Below are 16,041 nucleotides of genomic sequence, written 5' to 3' on the forward strand. Positions count from 1 at the left end.
TTTGGAGCCCTTGGTGGGACTGGATCTCACAACCCTGAGATCAAGACCTGAGCTGAAATCAGGACCTGAGCTAAAATCAGGAGTTGCAGGCTTAATCAACTGAGCCACCCATGCGCCCTTTCCCCTTCTTTTAAAAAAACACATCCTGGGGTGCCTGGGTGGCTCAGCGGGTTAAGCCTCTGCCTTCAGCTCAGGTCATGATCCCAGGGTCCTAGGATGGAGCTCCACATCAGACTCCCTGCTCAGCGGGGAGCTTGCTTCTCCCTCTCCCTCTTCTGCTCCCCACCACTCGTGCTCTCTTTCTCTATAAATTTAAAAAAAAAAAAATCTTAAAAAAAAGACATCCTAATAAAGTGTGTTGAAGCAAAGGAAAAAGTTCTTAAAATTGTATTTTCATAAAATACTTGTTTGACATGTATATAGAAATATCTTCCAAAATCGTTGTTCAGGAAGTAATTTATTGATTCGGTTTAAACCAAGCCTCGTTACCATTGCAAAAACAGTTGCTCTAAAGAAAGGTAGAAAAATACACCATAAGGTCACATAGTTCAGTAACAATATCAATATTGATCATGTTAAGTAAAACTACTGGCAAGCGTCATCTAAGCTTATCTTGGAATTTGTAATAATTTACGGAGTGAATGGGTGTCACCTTAAAAGACACCTGTGACATTTTACAAATTGTTTCAAACACATTTATAAACACAGTAATAAAACTTCTTGTGCTCCCTTTTCTTATCCCAGTGTTCACCAACCCACATCCATGTAGTGTTTTATTCGACCGATGTCTTCTAGACTTTCCTTAAAACAACAAAAAAATCACATTCATAAAAATATCTGTGCTTCAAGTCTGTTTGTCAGCCTAAGTTTGAATGTGAACCTGATCATAATAAGAGAAAAATGCTTGAGTCTTATGCTGGCAGCACAACAAGTCCAGGGGTGAGGTGGGATAGGAGGGGGAGATTGTGGGTAAAAGAATTCCACTGTAGGTGTCAAGATCTCCCTAGTAGAACATGCTTTTCCAATCTCAAGAATGGGTTCAGTCTCACCTGTGTGGTTTGGAAGGACTCTCAGAGGCAAATGGGTTTAGTCTCACCTGCGTGGTTTGGAAGGACTCTCAGAGGCAAATGCAGCAGGAATCTGCTTCCCTGGCCTTTGAGGTCTTTTTCTGGGCCTTTTCAATCAACCTATTTCCTATATCCCTGCCCAGTCTCACCCTACCCCCAACCCACAACACTTCAAGATTGTTATTAAATGGAAGCTCTATCTCTCTGTCCCTAAAAGATAGGGAGGATGTAGAATGTATACCACTTGGTTAGTAAATTGTAGCAAGTCTGGTGAGGTTAAGGTTTCAGATGGGATTCTGACAAGAAGTGGCAAATTAGAATTTGTTTTCTTGCAGGACGTGCATTCCATAATCCTGGGAAATTGGCTATATATTTCTTTTCCTGCTCATCACTAATTATATGAATGTTGTGTCTGGTGACTGACATTCCAAATTTTTCATTTAGAAGTAAAAGTGTGCCCAAGAATTAAAGCATGTGTTACCAATATAAGCATGGTTAGTCTGTGGTTCTTCAATGGAGGCCATTTTGGAACGTGCTACTCACGTAAGAAACTCCTCATTGTTCTTGTGAGACATGGTATGAAAGAATTAGGAGACAGAGAAGAATCTCTAAGGCAGACCCCCACACTATTCCATAATTCTTCACACAAGCATGGACAGTAGGTGAAGGTTTCTAGATATAGACTCATTAAAAAGAAAAGGTTATCATTTTACACTTAATACGATGATTTTGTCAGAAACAATTGTTAGTAATGTGGACGAATCATCCCATTCAAAAGGATTCCATTTTAAAAAATGGTTTGGTCTTTCCTTTGTTTCAAGATATTTAAGAGTTTCTCATGTTGCTCATTCCATCTCACCTTATTTTTAGCAGCTTCTCTTATAAAAGTGATGGGGTGGAGGAAGGAAAGTGTATTTTGCAATCATATGGAAAGACGAAGACCAAGGAAGAAATTGTTTTGGTTCAATGTATACCAACAGTTGCCAGATTATAGATCCCTTAGCAGCAAAAATGCTTCCAGAAAATTGTTTCAGACACACACATGTTATTCTGCTTATTTACCCATCAAATAAAAATAAAGGAAGGGTAGGCAAGGGAAATAAACATTTATTGAGATAGGCACTGGACTGGGTATATTGTCAATAACATGAATAGAAATATAACGACCATATCATACGGAGGTGTCTAAGATTTTGTTTGGCAAGCATTGTTTTTGGCGTGCAGTAAAAGTGAGGATGTTATGACAATAGCAGTTAGCTTAATCTCCCATACTACTGGCAAGGATTTAATGGTCCAGTTTGTCCCCTTGAAACGGAAGGAGGCAAACAAATAAATCCACGGAAAACAGAAAGTACAATGTGCAATAACCGAAATCTTACAGAATTAAAAATTCAAGATAAATCAGACAACTATAGTCCTCTAAAATTCTTTAAAGCTAGAAAGCAAAAAAGGAGGCATTACAATAAATACAAGCAGAAATGTGGTTTTGAATCGAAACAAGACTATTTCTGATATATGGCTGACTTTTCCCATACCATTGGATATTTGATGACTAAAATCAAATAAGGAAAATATTTATTTCTAGGGGTGTTAGGGAAGTCAAATTGTGAGAAGTATCATTATCATGGCTTTGGGTAACCACCTCGAGGTGACTCATCATTGGGAAAGAAATCTGCACTCTGTGGTTTTGTTGGTCTTTCCTCTGGTGATTTACTAAGTCTTCTTTCTGGCCTTTATTCGTCAGCCAGCTTTTATAAAATGTAGAAGTGGTTATTGAGAAAACCTAGCATAAACCAACAAAGTGGTGAATTAGAAGGTGTATTCTCATGTAAAAACAAAATAAAACAAAACAAAAAAACCAAATCAAATCCAACCCCCAGGAGCTTATTGTAACCATCACTTCTAATTTCCCACTTCATGTTGAAGAATTTTGCTTGGTATTTCCTAGGGAGAGAGGTAGTGAGAGATCAGAAAATATGGAAACTTGCTATTACATAGTCTTTGCTTCAATATGGCTTTACAAGAAGACACAGGTCACACAACAGGCTGATTCTAGATTGCTTTGGTTTCCACATGAGACTCTTATGAAATTGTTTAAAATGAACGATAGAGCACAAAAGCAAGCCTCATGATGCAAGTAACACTCAAGAAGTTCTCAGAAGTCACATGAAGCAAAGCTGAGCGGTTGACTTTGAAACAGTGGTTGGATTGTACTCTAACACCTCAATTCAGCTTAACACCTCAGATCGCTGCACAATGGCATAGGATACTACTTCCAGACAAAGGGTAAGGAAAAAATGCATACATTCGCAGTCTCAACAGAAACATATGATTACATTTTTTTCAGTTTCATTTTACAAACATAGACATAATCAAACAGAGCCACAAGGACAGATTATAAGTCATTATATAATTATTACATGATGAGTTTCATGATACACGGATTATCTGTTTTAATGCATCGGACAGTTTGGAACCATGTAAAGCCGTATAATATAAAATAATATAACAGTTACATTAAACTCAGGAACATCACATGGCCAGTACATCCAATATGCCACTGAAAGACAGTCAAAGCATGAGACGCAGTAGGTATCTTTCATTTCCAAACAATAAGCAGCTTTGGAGAAAGGACTGTAGGACAAGAAGGGGAGGTAGTTACTTCTGAAAATTCAAAAACATCTTACCAGAAATTTTATAAAACAAATTGTTTTTCAGAGGTATCTTTGCCATACAGATTTTTGATGTCAGATTAACATATTAACAGGATTTTTTTTCTTCAGGATTTGTGAAATTTGCATGGAGAAACTCAGATGGTGTTTTGAAGTTTATCCAGGTGAAGCATAATTTAAATGTAATTATTAAAGGTTATTTTTGATGTTACTCCTTCCCTCAGCAAAGGTTTTAAGTGTTCTTGCTCTTTTATTTAATCAGGAGCAGGTAAAAAGTTAATTAATAGAATACCATTGTCTAAGGGTCTCTGTATTCATTGACCACAGTCACATAAACAGGATATGTTTTTCCACTTTACACATCTCAGTACTTCTTGAGATCAGAACAGAGATCAAAGGAATGGAGGTGGATAAAACAATAAAAGGCATGTGGTACTGTGTGTTATGTACATCTCTTAGCCATAAACTCAGAACACCGAATAGATTACAGTTTCACTTTGCCCAATAAAATTTGGGTTTAACAGACTACTGTTGGCATTTTGTGGAATCCTGAGATGCCCAGACCTCTGGAAATGTCCCATTTCCTAATTTTTTCATTTTATTGAAGTAGATACCATGATGATCTCAGACCCCTAATCACCTACTGAAAGACACAAGCCTAGGGAGAGAACTATTTGATTTGGATTATATCTGGTAATCATGGATGAAGTCCAGGTCTTAATTATAAATACAACTTCTGGTTACAGCATAGGTTCTCGAGCAATCATTTTGTATTTTTAAATTTCTACTTAAGACCTCCAGAACTGAGTCATCAATGTACATTTATGGCCTTTGAATTAATGAAGCAGTTAATGAATTGAGTTTGCAATTTCTAACTATGCAAATCTCTAAATGAGGTGACTAATGACCCTCAGTGTACAACGTGGTATCTGTGTGGCTGACTTAACATCTGACCTCGTCCTCTGAGGGGGCCAAGGTCCTTGTTGATGAATGACTTAGTTTTTAGTGGATCTCATAGTTGCTAGTGTACATAATTGAACAAATTATGTACAAATACAGAATTATGTACAGATACAGAAACAAATACAGGCCCTAGAGCAGACGAGCAAAAAGCCTACAAGTACAGAAAGCTAAGAAGAGAAGAAGAAGCCAGGATAGTCAAAGCAAATCAACCCGACTTGGACCAACAGATGCCTATCGTTCTCTTGAGCTTTGTGACACTGCATGTTATCAGGTTAAGGGCATGTCAGCAATACTTTCCTGCATTGCACCTGCGTCTTTGAAACCTTCGATTTTACTATTGTGCTTGAGCCGAAAAGGCAAAACAAGAAATTTGTCCACTGAAGCACACACAAGGCTTTCATCAATGGGAAATCTACATTAATGACAATTGGGGAGGGTAATGCAGAATCATTTGCATTTTTCTGTATGCATGCAAGCTCCCACTGTGCATGCATTGTCTTTTTTAGGCCCAGGAATGCGATTTGAAGCCTTTCAAAAGCATATCAATATGTTTTTAAATTGAGGAGTCTCGAGTCCCAGAGTAGGGGAGCCGGCATATCCTTAAATCCTAGCAATTTCTCGTTAGACAAAATAAGTTACACTATTCACATCAGCTCTATGGTAATTCATTTAAGCAATAAGTACAAAAATCTGCAGAACAGTTGCTGGTTGGACCTTGGATCATTTTGTCATTCCCTTTCTGGTTTCTCCATTCTTTTACATAAAACAAGTAAAATTTACTTTCCAATCTATACGCTTTTCTTGCAAAAACAGAACTTTTTTTTAAAAAATAAAAGTAAAGAAAGGCACTTTGTAAACTATATACAAATCTGTTTCTTTCTTGTCTACACTAAGGAGATAGAGAAGACAATAAAGGCAGGGCCAAGTCTTTCTGCAAGTGACTACAGCCATGGAGAATCTCAAGAAAGGGCCAGATCTCCTCCAGAGCCAAACCACGTCCCGGAGCTCTTGAACTCATGGCTTCTCTCATTCAGTTGGGCACTACAGGACAAGGGGTCAAACTCCTTGGTCTGATTCAGGTGGTAAGGGACTGACCCATGTTGGACCAAATCAGTGAAAGCAAGTTTTTGGTACATATCCACCTACCAGGATAGGCCTTAGGCACTTAGGAAAATGGACATTCTGTTAAATGTCAGGGATGCAGCTGATAATAACTTGGGTTCACGCCGAGGTGCCTTAAATCCATTCGTTAAAACTGACCAGAGAACATTTTGTGGTTGGGGTTAGAGATTCCATAGATCACCCATTGGCTAGCCCATCTCTATGTGCTTTGTAATTTGAATATTTAGGTGTTTGTTTATAAAACCATGACTTTTTATAATTCAGAGCGTATGGCTCTGTAAAAACCAGCGATGCAATAGTGGTTTATAATTCATCAGAAAGAAATAAAAACCAGAAGCCATTTCTTTTCCTAAAAATCAAAGGCTCATTCAGTATGTCTAAAAACAAAACAAAACAAAACAAAACAGCTCATGCATCTTCCCTCTACACACATACTTACATGTTATCTTAGACACTGATGCTGTATCTACATAATTTATAGCATGCTTGTGTCATATGTTAAGACCGACTAGAACTGATGATTTAAAAGTGAAATCAGAAGAGCCAATCCCTGGAGAGTGCTTGTGTGTCTCTGATGAAAGGCAATGATTAGTTAGCTTACTTATGATCAAAGCACTGGGTAAATTATCTTTGCTGGAAAATATTCAATGAGTCATGGATTCAAGGAACCAGAGTTTGAAAGGATAGTAGAGATGATTGGCCTGACTTTTCCTTCAGAGGAAACTGAGGCCCAGGAAAAGCAATTGTTCTGTTGAAGGCAACAGAGCCAGGACTGTAAGCTGGGTCTCTTGACCCCCAGGTCTGGATCCTTCCTCTGTACCAGCTGTCTCCTTGATAGGAAATACGCCAGAAGATGAAAAAAGAATCCCACTTGATTCTAATAAAGGGTGTTAATTGACTATGGAATTGTAACCTTGGCTTACTTAGTAAGTGGCTAACTACGGTATTTTGGAGATTTACTTCAAGGTGAGTCTTTCACCATAACAATTTTTTTCCCCCCAACATGCCGAGTCATATGCCAAACAGGTTATTTTTGAATTTTCAGATTATCAGAGTGATTGATGTACACTTTGGAGGACAATGGACTATTTTGGGAGAAGTTTGGTCTGGACTGGCTTGGAAAGGCAGACTTTTGGCAGAGTCTATTCCAGGAGGAGTATATTCCCTAGCACTCTTGAGGTTGTAAGTACTTTTGCAAAGTCATCGTCTATCACCTTGTAAATTTGAACCCTAGATAGATTTTTCAAAAAGTGTGCCTTCTCCTTACATAGAGGGTCACTGTGTACAAGTGAGACTTGACCTGTATCTCTGAGAGAGGATTGTGTCTGGGCACTAACACAGCTTTAGCAGAAGTCGTCACCTGGGACAGTGCTTCTCAAACTTCCTTGTGCACATGATTCATCTGAGGACCATGGTAAGATTGGGATTCTTTAGGTCTGGGGCAGGGGAGCAGAGAGTCTGCATTTCCAGGCAGGGTCAGGCAATGCTGAGACAGCTGGTCCTCAGGGCCTACTTTGAGTAGGAAGGACCTAGGGCACTGGATGAACTTGGGCAACTTTCCCAAATGTTCCCCTCACTCTTAATGCTGGTCTATATTGGGAGAAGAGAACTCAGATCGATTTACTCTGGCATTTCTGGAGGCCCTAGCGATGTGTTCACTTGCAAACATCAGGGCCATGGCAGAGTCCAGTTCCTGTCAGCACGGGCTTGCTGGAGGGTGGCTATTTAACTCCCAGAGGGGAGTTCCTATTCCCTACATCCAGCTAGTGAGTAAACACAGAGAATGGCTTTGCCATTAGATAAAATGAAAAACAGAGGGAGGCAGTTTGATGAGTCATGAATGCTCTCTTTTAAAAAATGGAGATCCGAGCCTTTGAATGCCCTCTTCTCTCTCTGGAAGGCTGCCCTTGGAACTGACATGGGGATTCTTGCTACCAGATCCTTGCCTTTGTAGCTGTTGCCACCACTCCACAGATGCCTGCCTCCTTAGAACTTGTATCTGAACGCTTCTGGGGTGAGTCCTGTCTCTGCCTCTGCCAAGGTTTCGCAAATGGATCTACTTCAGAGAGATACTAACTCCTGGCTTTGCTTACATGTTCTTGGCTGCCCAGAATTTCTCAAAACACCCAAACCAAAAAAAACCCTCCCTCTAAAACAGTATGTGAGAGGTCAAGGCTCACCTTTTTATGGTGGTTTTATGACTGTTTACCCGGAGAAGAGCAGAAGCCCCAGAGTAGCCCTAAAATGACAGAAGTGATTTCTAGTCTGTGAAAAGCCCTAAACTTCTGGGTTGATGACTGTTCAAAGTATCACAGAGATAAAAAGAATCAGATAAACTATAGTACGCTGTGCTGGACATTGAATATACTTCCTATTCCTCAGTGGGCTTTGGGTTGCTATGGCATTTTATACTACTACATACTGCAAATACTCATTATAACCTCAGAGCAGAAAATACCGTACCCACTAAATACGTAAACAGCTATACTGGGAAGATAGAAAATAGTTTTTTATTTTACCTAAGTGATAGAAAAATAGTCTTCAAAAATACATTGTGAAACTTACGGGTGTATATTAAAGTAGAATTTGTATGTACAGTAAGGCAGTATTTCCATTAGCATCCTGCTGTGATTATCTTTTAAAATTAGTCTTTGGGGATTTTTTTTTTAAACCTAACAGGAGACTAGGGTGTATAATAAATGATCTCTTAGGCTGAAATGAAACAGGAAAACATTTTAGAAGAATTTACCACGTGAAACTCATTTACCTGCTGCATTAGAAAATTTCACTTTGCAAAACGATTTTCTCTAGAGGCTTCAGAATAAAATACAATTTAGGGGTAGGAAAAAAAAAATCCATACTTATTAACAAACTCAAACCATTGTGAGAAAAAACCGGAGGCATCATTTTGGCTTGCATATTGGCAATGTATCACTAAGGGGATAGGAACCGATGTAAACAACGTGTCCAGTCTTCTGGAATGCATTCTTTCTTCAAACGGGTCATATTTGGTTAATCCGAATAAAATGAAAGAGGAGTGCAAAAGTTAAGCAAAGGTCCAGCAAAGGTTTGTTGGTTTTCAAAAGCGGTTTTCATGGCATTTTTCTCACATCTATCATCTTCCTGTGGTAAACAACTGTGAGTATTTCATTTCCTTCTGTCACATGTCAAACCATGAAAGCCCCTTCCAGAGGATATACTTAATGGCGCTGTCCCTCAAGAATACTAAACGGTGTGCTTTTATTTCATTGAACACATAATTTTATAACTAACAGCAAAAAAAAAAAAAAGTTAATCTACAAATCACAGGAGACAAAACGATTTGTTCTGGAATCAGCTGTTGGAGAAAGAGGCAGCTGGTTGAAAATGGTGCATGACGAGCAAACTATGGGCTGTATAGTGTCATTCTAACCAGTTCTCCAGCATTCTCTAGTAGGGTGCATTTCCCATACTTTGTAGTGTTACCTGAAAAAAAATCACATTTTAACCAATCATTCCGTGAATCAAGCTATCACTGGAAGGAGTGCATAAAACACGTGGGATCCAGGTAATCCAACCCACCCAGCTGGAGTCCACAACTGCTTGGGGCTGAGGAGAAGGAGGCCAGGTCTTCTCTGGCCGGATTCTGCTGAAGAGATGGTGGAGCCTCCTTGGCTGCTTCTTCAAACGTAGCCAGGTTCTGAGCTCGCGGATCCTGCACTAATACCAGGATGTTGTTATCCATCACCCGGGACACCTTGGCATACTCCTTACTGCCTTCGCAAGTACTGGGCTTCTCTGTCTGGTGGCTGTTCTCTTTCTGTTTTGGGAGCAGTGATAGTGCTCCGTCTTTGTTAACCTTGTGAATCTCCACGTAATCCAAGGGTTTCACAGAGATAAAAGGGGTTTTCTCCTGGGGCAACAGCCATGCTGTGCCTTGGTCAGTCTTGGAATGGAAGCTTTCCACTTCCTTCTGCTCAGCTTCCTTTTCCTCCCCTCCAGTCTTAGTGGTTTTTGAAGATCTTAACGCTTGTGTGTCTGTTTTGTCCAACAAGATGGCCGATGTCCCCGTCATGCCCAGGGCCAGCTTACACATGTCAGCGATGTTGTGGTAAGAAGATCTGGGGCTGTGTTGGCTAGGGGGTTGTGGTAAAGGCCATGTTGAAGATTTGGAGCCATCAGCAGGGAAATAGGGGATTTTGCCTTCCAAGTGTGCGCTCTGGGCGTCCTGAGTGCAGGTAACATTTGTTTGGGGATTCTCTGGCTTCTCGATGTCCTCAGGAGTGCTAAATGTGGAGGGATTTGCCCGGGCTTCCTCACACTTTTTAGACAAAAGGGAAGGGCTGTCGCAGCTGCCTCGGCCAGAGTCACTGTCTGGATCCAGGGATGTAGGCTTCTTATCTTGCCCCGGGTGTTCTTTCGAATGGGCCGGCATCAGCTGCTGGTCCTCGCTGTCATCCACTTCCAAAAACTCCACCAGCAAGTCCTCACAGTCGGAAATGGGAGGGAAGTCTTGGCACCCCAGGGCACTCAGCAGTTCTTCAGACTTACCCTTCTAGTAAAAGGAGAGACGGCTGTTAGCTTCCAAGCCCGCAGTCTTGAAAAAGGGTGTGTGGGACGTGCTAATGGTCTCCCAGAGTTTCCCAAATGTCAGACATGTTGGTATGAGGCTATCTATAATCACCTCCTGGACTACTACACATCCCATATTTTTCTTTCAGTCAATTCACGATTTTAACTTAGTGTCTTAAGCAGTCATGATTATGAGTTTAATGGGCTAGTAGTATACGCACAAATAATAAACATATACCTACAAATATGAAGTTTGTGAAACATCAAAAAACTACAGTGCTCATGCCTGCATTTGGTGTTTTGGGATCCACGGGCCCTGAGATCTGGTTGCTGGTCTCCTAACCAACTCCATCACCTTTTGGAGTCTGGCAGTGGTCAGCAGATTCTTGTCTCTTCCTTCTTTCTCAACTCTTCCTCTTCCTACTTCTTCCTTACTCCTACCCTACTCTTTTCTTTCCTTATGCTCCATTTCCTGTCCTTCCTCCTACCTCTCCCTCTCTCCCTGCTGTCCCAGTTTCCTTCCTCTCCTCCTCTCTGTTCTCCTCCTTCTCGCCTCCTCCTTGCCTCTTGTTTTCCACCTTTCTTCCTGATCCCTTGACTTTGGTCAGGTACTGGTATCCAAATCTTGACTCTATCACTTTTTAAAGAGTACTGACTTTGGATGGGCTTCTCTATGGTCCTTACTTTCTCCTTCTGTAAAGTGGGAATAACAGTACCCATCTGCGAGAGTTCTTTTGAAGATGAGAGGTAATTGTGATTAAGAATATGAAAACTTTGTGTGTGTGTGTGTGTGTGTGTGAGAGAGAGAGAGAGAGACACACACACACACACATACACACAACACAGTAGTTATTTTATTATTAAGTCCCTGTGGCCACAGGATCAAATTTTGAGCTAGACAGTATTTAGCTTACTTAGTTAAGATGTTCGTGCTGGCTCTATGAAGGTCAGTACTAGAGACGGGTAGTGGGGTAAGAGCACTGGACCAGGAGCCCAAGTTCTGGGGCTCTAATCCCTGTTCCAATACTTGCAATCAAACTGAGTGTAGTCAAGCCAAATTCCCTGGGACTCACTTTTCACATTCTTGCTATGTTGTTAGCCTCACAGTGGCTGGGTCAAGGGAGGTAATGTGCAAGCCATTGCTTTTAGATATGGCATTGTTAAGCTGAAGTCAAACTGAAACCATATATATCCATCTGGACAGAAACATAAAATGTCCTAACCCCTATTTTTATTCAAAACAGTTGAATTTAAATCCCTCTTGAATCAGCCTAAGTGGGCCTGGGCAAACAGCAGCCCCCTGGACTGATCCAGTCTCTGCTGAGTCCTCACAGTGAGCGACAATTACAATAGGATACTGCAATTGTGCAAAGAACACTCCAGTGAAAACTTTAATGGAAGTATGACAAAGGAGGTGGTGGTGGGTCCCTGTTTCATATTAATCAAAATATTCACCCTCTTTCTAAATTGGTTATTTGCACAAAATGTTTATTTCTGTGCTTATGAACAGACCTGTTCTGTTCATAAGTAATACTTACCTCGCAAGTATTACTATGTGTTTTCATGTTTTCTTGGCTTTCTCTCCTTACCCTCTGACATCTAGTGTCTGAAGGTAAGGACCCTCATACTTCCAGCCATCTTTCTGTAAACACATGTGCCAAGGAGCAGGGCAAGCTGGGCAGGGACTGAGCCTGCCAGGCTGAACTGATGGCAATTGTGTGTGCAAGTGTCCAGGTCATGATTACAAAGCAGTGAGTCACGCTACCTTCTCCACCTCTGCTACTTACCTCCAGCAGATGAGTATCAAATCCCTTTATTTTTGGTCCAGGAACTGGTGGAAGGATGCAGGTGATCATGCTATAAAATAATTTGTGAAGAAGAATTAGATGACTCACTTTCTCACTTTGTAATTTTTGAAAGACCAATATTCTTTAACTACCTGTTACATGGGCTATGGTGGACAGGAGTTAGATTTCTGGAGCTCCATGAGACTAAAGATCAATGGCAAAGACAATTAATAATTTTAGGGGCTGACATTGTAATTAGCTCTGGCTCCTAGAGGAGGCCGATGCCAAAATGAGTCGATTTTTGGGACTACTTATTTCTCTTGATTGGAGCTTCTCTTAATGGGAGTTTAACTAATGCACCACTGGGAGTCTCAGTTTGATGGAAAGAGCACCAGTTTCAAAGGAGTCCATCCTGTTCCCTTTGCTAACACTGATAAAAGATTTTCTATGGACAAACACACTGTAGCGAATGACTCAAAGGAAGTGTGCTTGACATATCATCTTTGCATTATCCTTTTTACTGCAATTCCTGACAGCCATGATTGGGAGGAGGGTTGACAGACAGTGAAGTACCTATGGCCTTTCAGAGCCACGGCTGCAACCATAATCAAACAGATGACTGTGGAGAGAACGGCCACAAAGATCCACACAATGGTATCTTTCATGGAGATGTCTAAAAAGCAAACAGTCAGAAAGATTTGATCTCGTCAAAGCATCATTAAAAACAAAAAAACACAACGAATAAGCAGAAGTTATGAACAAAATAGTTTCCCCCCACTTCCCTACACCTCTTTTGATTTGAATAGCAATCCAAAGAGAGTAGCATCAGTGACACATTTAATTTTTATTATTAAATCTTAGTATGTTGCATATATTTTTACAGTACTCTACTAATTTCAAAATTCTTTTACATATTATTTTATTTGATCCTTAGAGGAAATTCAAGGTCACATGGTCCATTGCAGTAATAATAATAAAGGCCATCATGTATTAAGTTCTTGCTAAAGCCATCGAGGGTGCTAAACTCTTTACATACACTGCCTGGTATATAAAGATGAGGACATGGAGGCTCAAAGAGCGATTTCCCCACAAACATGTAAACTATAAACTACTGTTGGGATTTGAACCTGGACCTTCTGCCTCTAGACATTGTGCTTTTATTTAATTAATAAGAGCCAAGGCTGAACTGGATGCACATATGAATCTTATGACCCACAATTTAGAGCTGTTTCAATGCCAAGCCAATGCAAGCTTTGTGCTTTGGCCGGGCAAGTTGGTAGAAGAGCTAGGCTTTGCCATGTGGTTCTGGGTAAGATCTCTAACTTCATTGAGCTTCATTTTCCTCATTTTTGATTCCTAATGCTAATCCTATTCTCTCTGAAGACCTGGGAAAGTTGGAAAGGGCAAGCAAGGTCAAGACTTTATAAACCATAATGTACTTTAGAAATGTAAGATGAATTATTCTCTTGTGGAGCACAAGCCACCATGTTTATTGGCACTTAGAACTGGGTGTCTCTTTCATACTGTACCTTCATACAAGGGTCAAGATGTAATTGACATCATGGACTGAAAATTGATTAATGCCTTTGAAGTGGCATACCACCTTACAAATTCTGGGACAGCTAGATGATGACCTTGAGCAAATGGAGAGGGCAGAATGACTGACCATCAAACCCTTTGAGACATGCCAAACCCATGTTTGTAGTCTTATCCTAGAAACAGGTCCTCACTGACAGTGACCCAGAGAGCAGTGCTACCTTTCCAGGCATCTTGGTACTAGATGGAGAGATGATAAACCCACCTCTCTTTATTCTTCTGGCCAAGGCTTAAAATAGTTTTTCTGTTAGTAGTTACTACATGCAAACTTACTGAATTTATTTTGTTTTAGAAATATTTTGGAGTATATGCAAAAGGGAGCCAAGACACTCACCATTAGGTATCTGGATAGAGCTCTCTGGGCTCCACTCACTCCAGAATCCATGGTCTGGCTTGCAGCGAACCTGGACAAGGTATTTCTGTCCTGGGTATAAGCTGAGAATCTTAAACTGAGTCTGCTGTCCAGCAAAATGAGTCTAGGGACAAACAAGGAAGATAGAAGTCATTCCCCTAGATAATAAACTATTGAAGAGCCGAGGCCAGCAGATTCAATTTTGTAGATAAATCTCTGTTCTTCTCACCATTCCATCCTCCTAGCTCATCTTTTCCTCCTCACAGGACTCACACAAAAATTAGTGGGTTTTCTACCTCTTCATGGGGAACTCCATTGACATCGAGTCAAATATTCTGCTTCCTGTCCTCTACCCACTTCTAAATTCTACTTTATGGAAGAAAACCAGTGAATACAATTGAAAAGTGGCTATTTTGTCAACCCTAATGACTTTATTGATTCATATTGCCAATTAGCTGAAGCCCCTAGGTGAAAGAGAACAGGGACTTCAAGTTTGTTGAAACAATAGTGTACAAGCAAAACAATCAAGGGATGAAGTTGTCAACTCTCTGATCCCAGAGTCAGTTTTAGCATCATTTCTGGTGGGTTAACCAGATGATTTCCATCTCCTGGCATGAGGCACCTACAATCAGCTCTGAAGTATTCTTGCTAAAACTTGTTCAACCCGAACCTGATCAAGTTTCTAGATCTAATTGTCTGGTTACAGGAAATACAGGGCCAGAGAAATTAGCCAAATGACTTCACAGAGAACTCCTCATACAAATGCATTCTATAGGACAAATGACCCACTCTCCCGAGTATGTTGAGATGGAAGCGACAGAACAACCAGCCACGTATGGTCTTAGAGTGGATTCTGGTTTGGACAAATTAGCTGTTAAAGGTATTTCTGGAAGTAATTGGGGGAATTAAAATATGGACGGGCTATTAAATGTTATTAAAGAACTTTAATTAATTTTCTTTGTGTAACCTTATTATTTTGGCTATGTTTGGAAATGTTCCCTTTTTAAAAATTTTGTATTGCTATCATTGCTAATGGGTTTGAGAGTATCTTTTTTAAAATTGAAGCATAATTAACATAGAGGTGTTACATTAGTTTCAGGTGTTCAATATAGTGGTTCAACAATTCTATGCATAACTCAGTGCTCATCACAATAAGTGTACTCTTAACTCCCTTCACCGATTTCATCCATTCTCCCACCCACCTGCCCTCTGGCAACCACCAGTTTGTTCTCTGTATTTGAGAGACTTTTTTTTTTTTTTTTTTTGTTTATCTCTTTGTTCTTTGTTCATTTGTTTTGTTTTTAAATTCCACATATGAGTGAAACCAAATGTTCCTTTTTGTTCTTTTTAGATTTCAAGTAGGTTCCATACCCAGTGTAGGGCTAGAACTCACAACTCTGAGATTAAGAGTCACACACTTCACTGCCTGAGCCAGCCAGATACCCCTCAAATGTTCCCTTTTTAAAAGAGAATATACAGGGAAAGGGAGGAAAAACTGAATTGGAAGAAATCAGAGAAGGAGACAAACCATGAGAGACTCTGGATTCTGGGAAACAAACTGAGGGCTATGGAAGGGGGCTGTGGGCGGATGGGGTAAATGGGTGATTAAAGAGGGCACGTGTTGTGATGAACACTGGGTATTATAATGCAACTAATGAACCGTTGGAGACTACATCAAAAACTAATGATGTACTATATGCTGGCTAATTGAACATAATAATAAAAAATAAGAAAATAAAATAAAAGAGATACAGACTAAAATATTATATAATATTATAATACTATACTATAAAATATTTAAGAGTAGACTATTATAATGCCTATAATTTACTGTATTATTTCTTCTTTACATTGAAGTATTTGCCAGTGAATAAAAATACCATTGATCACGGACCGGTTACACTGAGACTTTTTCCTCCTACTTAGTGCCA

At 40.1% G+C, this 16,041-nt stretch overlaps 1 protein-coding gene across 6 annotated transcripts in view; it reads right to left on the reverse strand.

Annotated features, from left to right (window-relative positions):
• Positions 1–2,154: 2,154 nt before the first annotated feature.
• Positions 2,155–16,041, reverse strand: part of PRLR (prolactin receptor) — a 172,043-nt gene continuing 158,156 nt past the window's right edge. For 4 of the 6 annotated variants that reach the window (XM_059173777.1, XM_059173774.1, XM_059173776.1 and 1 more), the window contains 5 exons: positions 14,093–14,234; positions 12,736–12,835; positions 12,163–12,232; positions 9,386–10,358; positions 2,155–9,289 (listed from right to left, as the gene is read on the reverse strand). In XM_059173777.1, coding sequence (XP_059029760.1) covers positions 9,210–9,289; positions 9,386–10,358; positions 12,163–12,232; positions 12,736–12,835; positions 14,093–14,234 — 1,365 coding nt within the window. In that variant the 3' untranslated portion in view covers positions 2,155–9,209. Of the gene's footprint in view, positions 10,359–12,162; positions 12,233–12,735; positions 12,836–14,092; positions 14,235–16,041 lie in introns of all 6 variants that reach the window. The other 2 variants (XM_059173779.1, XM_059173778.1) reach the window with 2 other exon arrangements.

The sequence above is a fragment of the Mustela lutreola genome, chromosome 5, assembly GCF_030435805.1.
Source record: "Mustela lutreola isolate mMusLut2 chromosome 5, mMusLut2.pri, whole genome shotgun sequence".
Taxonomy (NCBI): Eukaryota; Metazoa; Chordata; class Mammalia; order Carnivora; family Mustelidae; genus Mustela; species Mustela lutreola.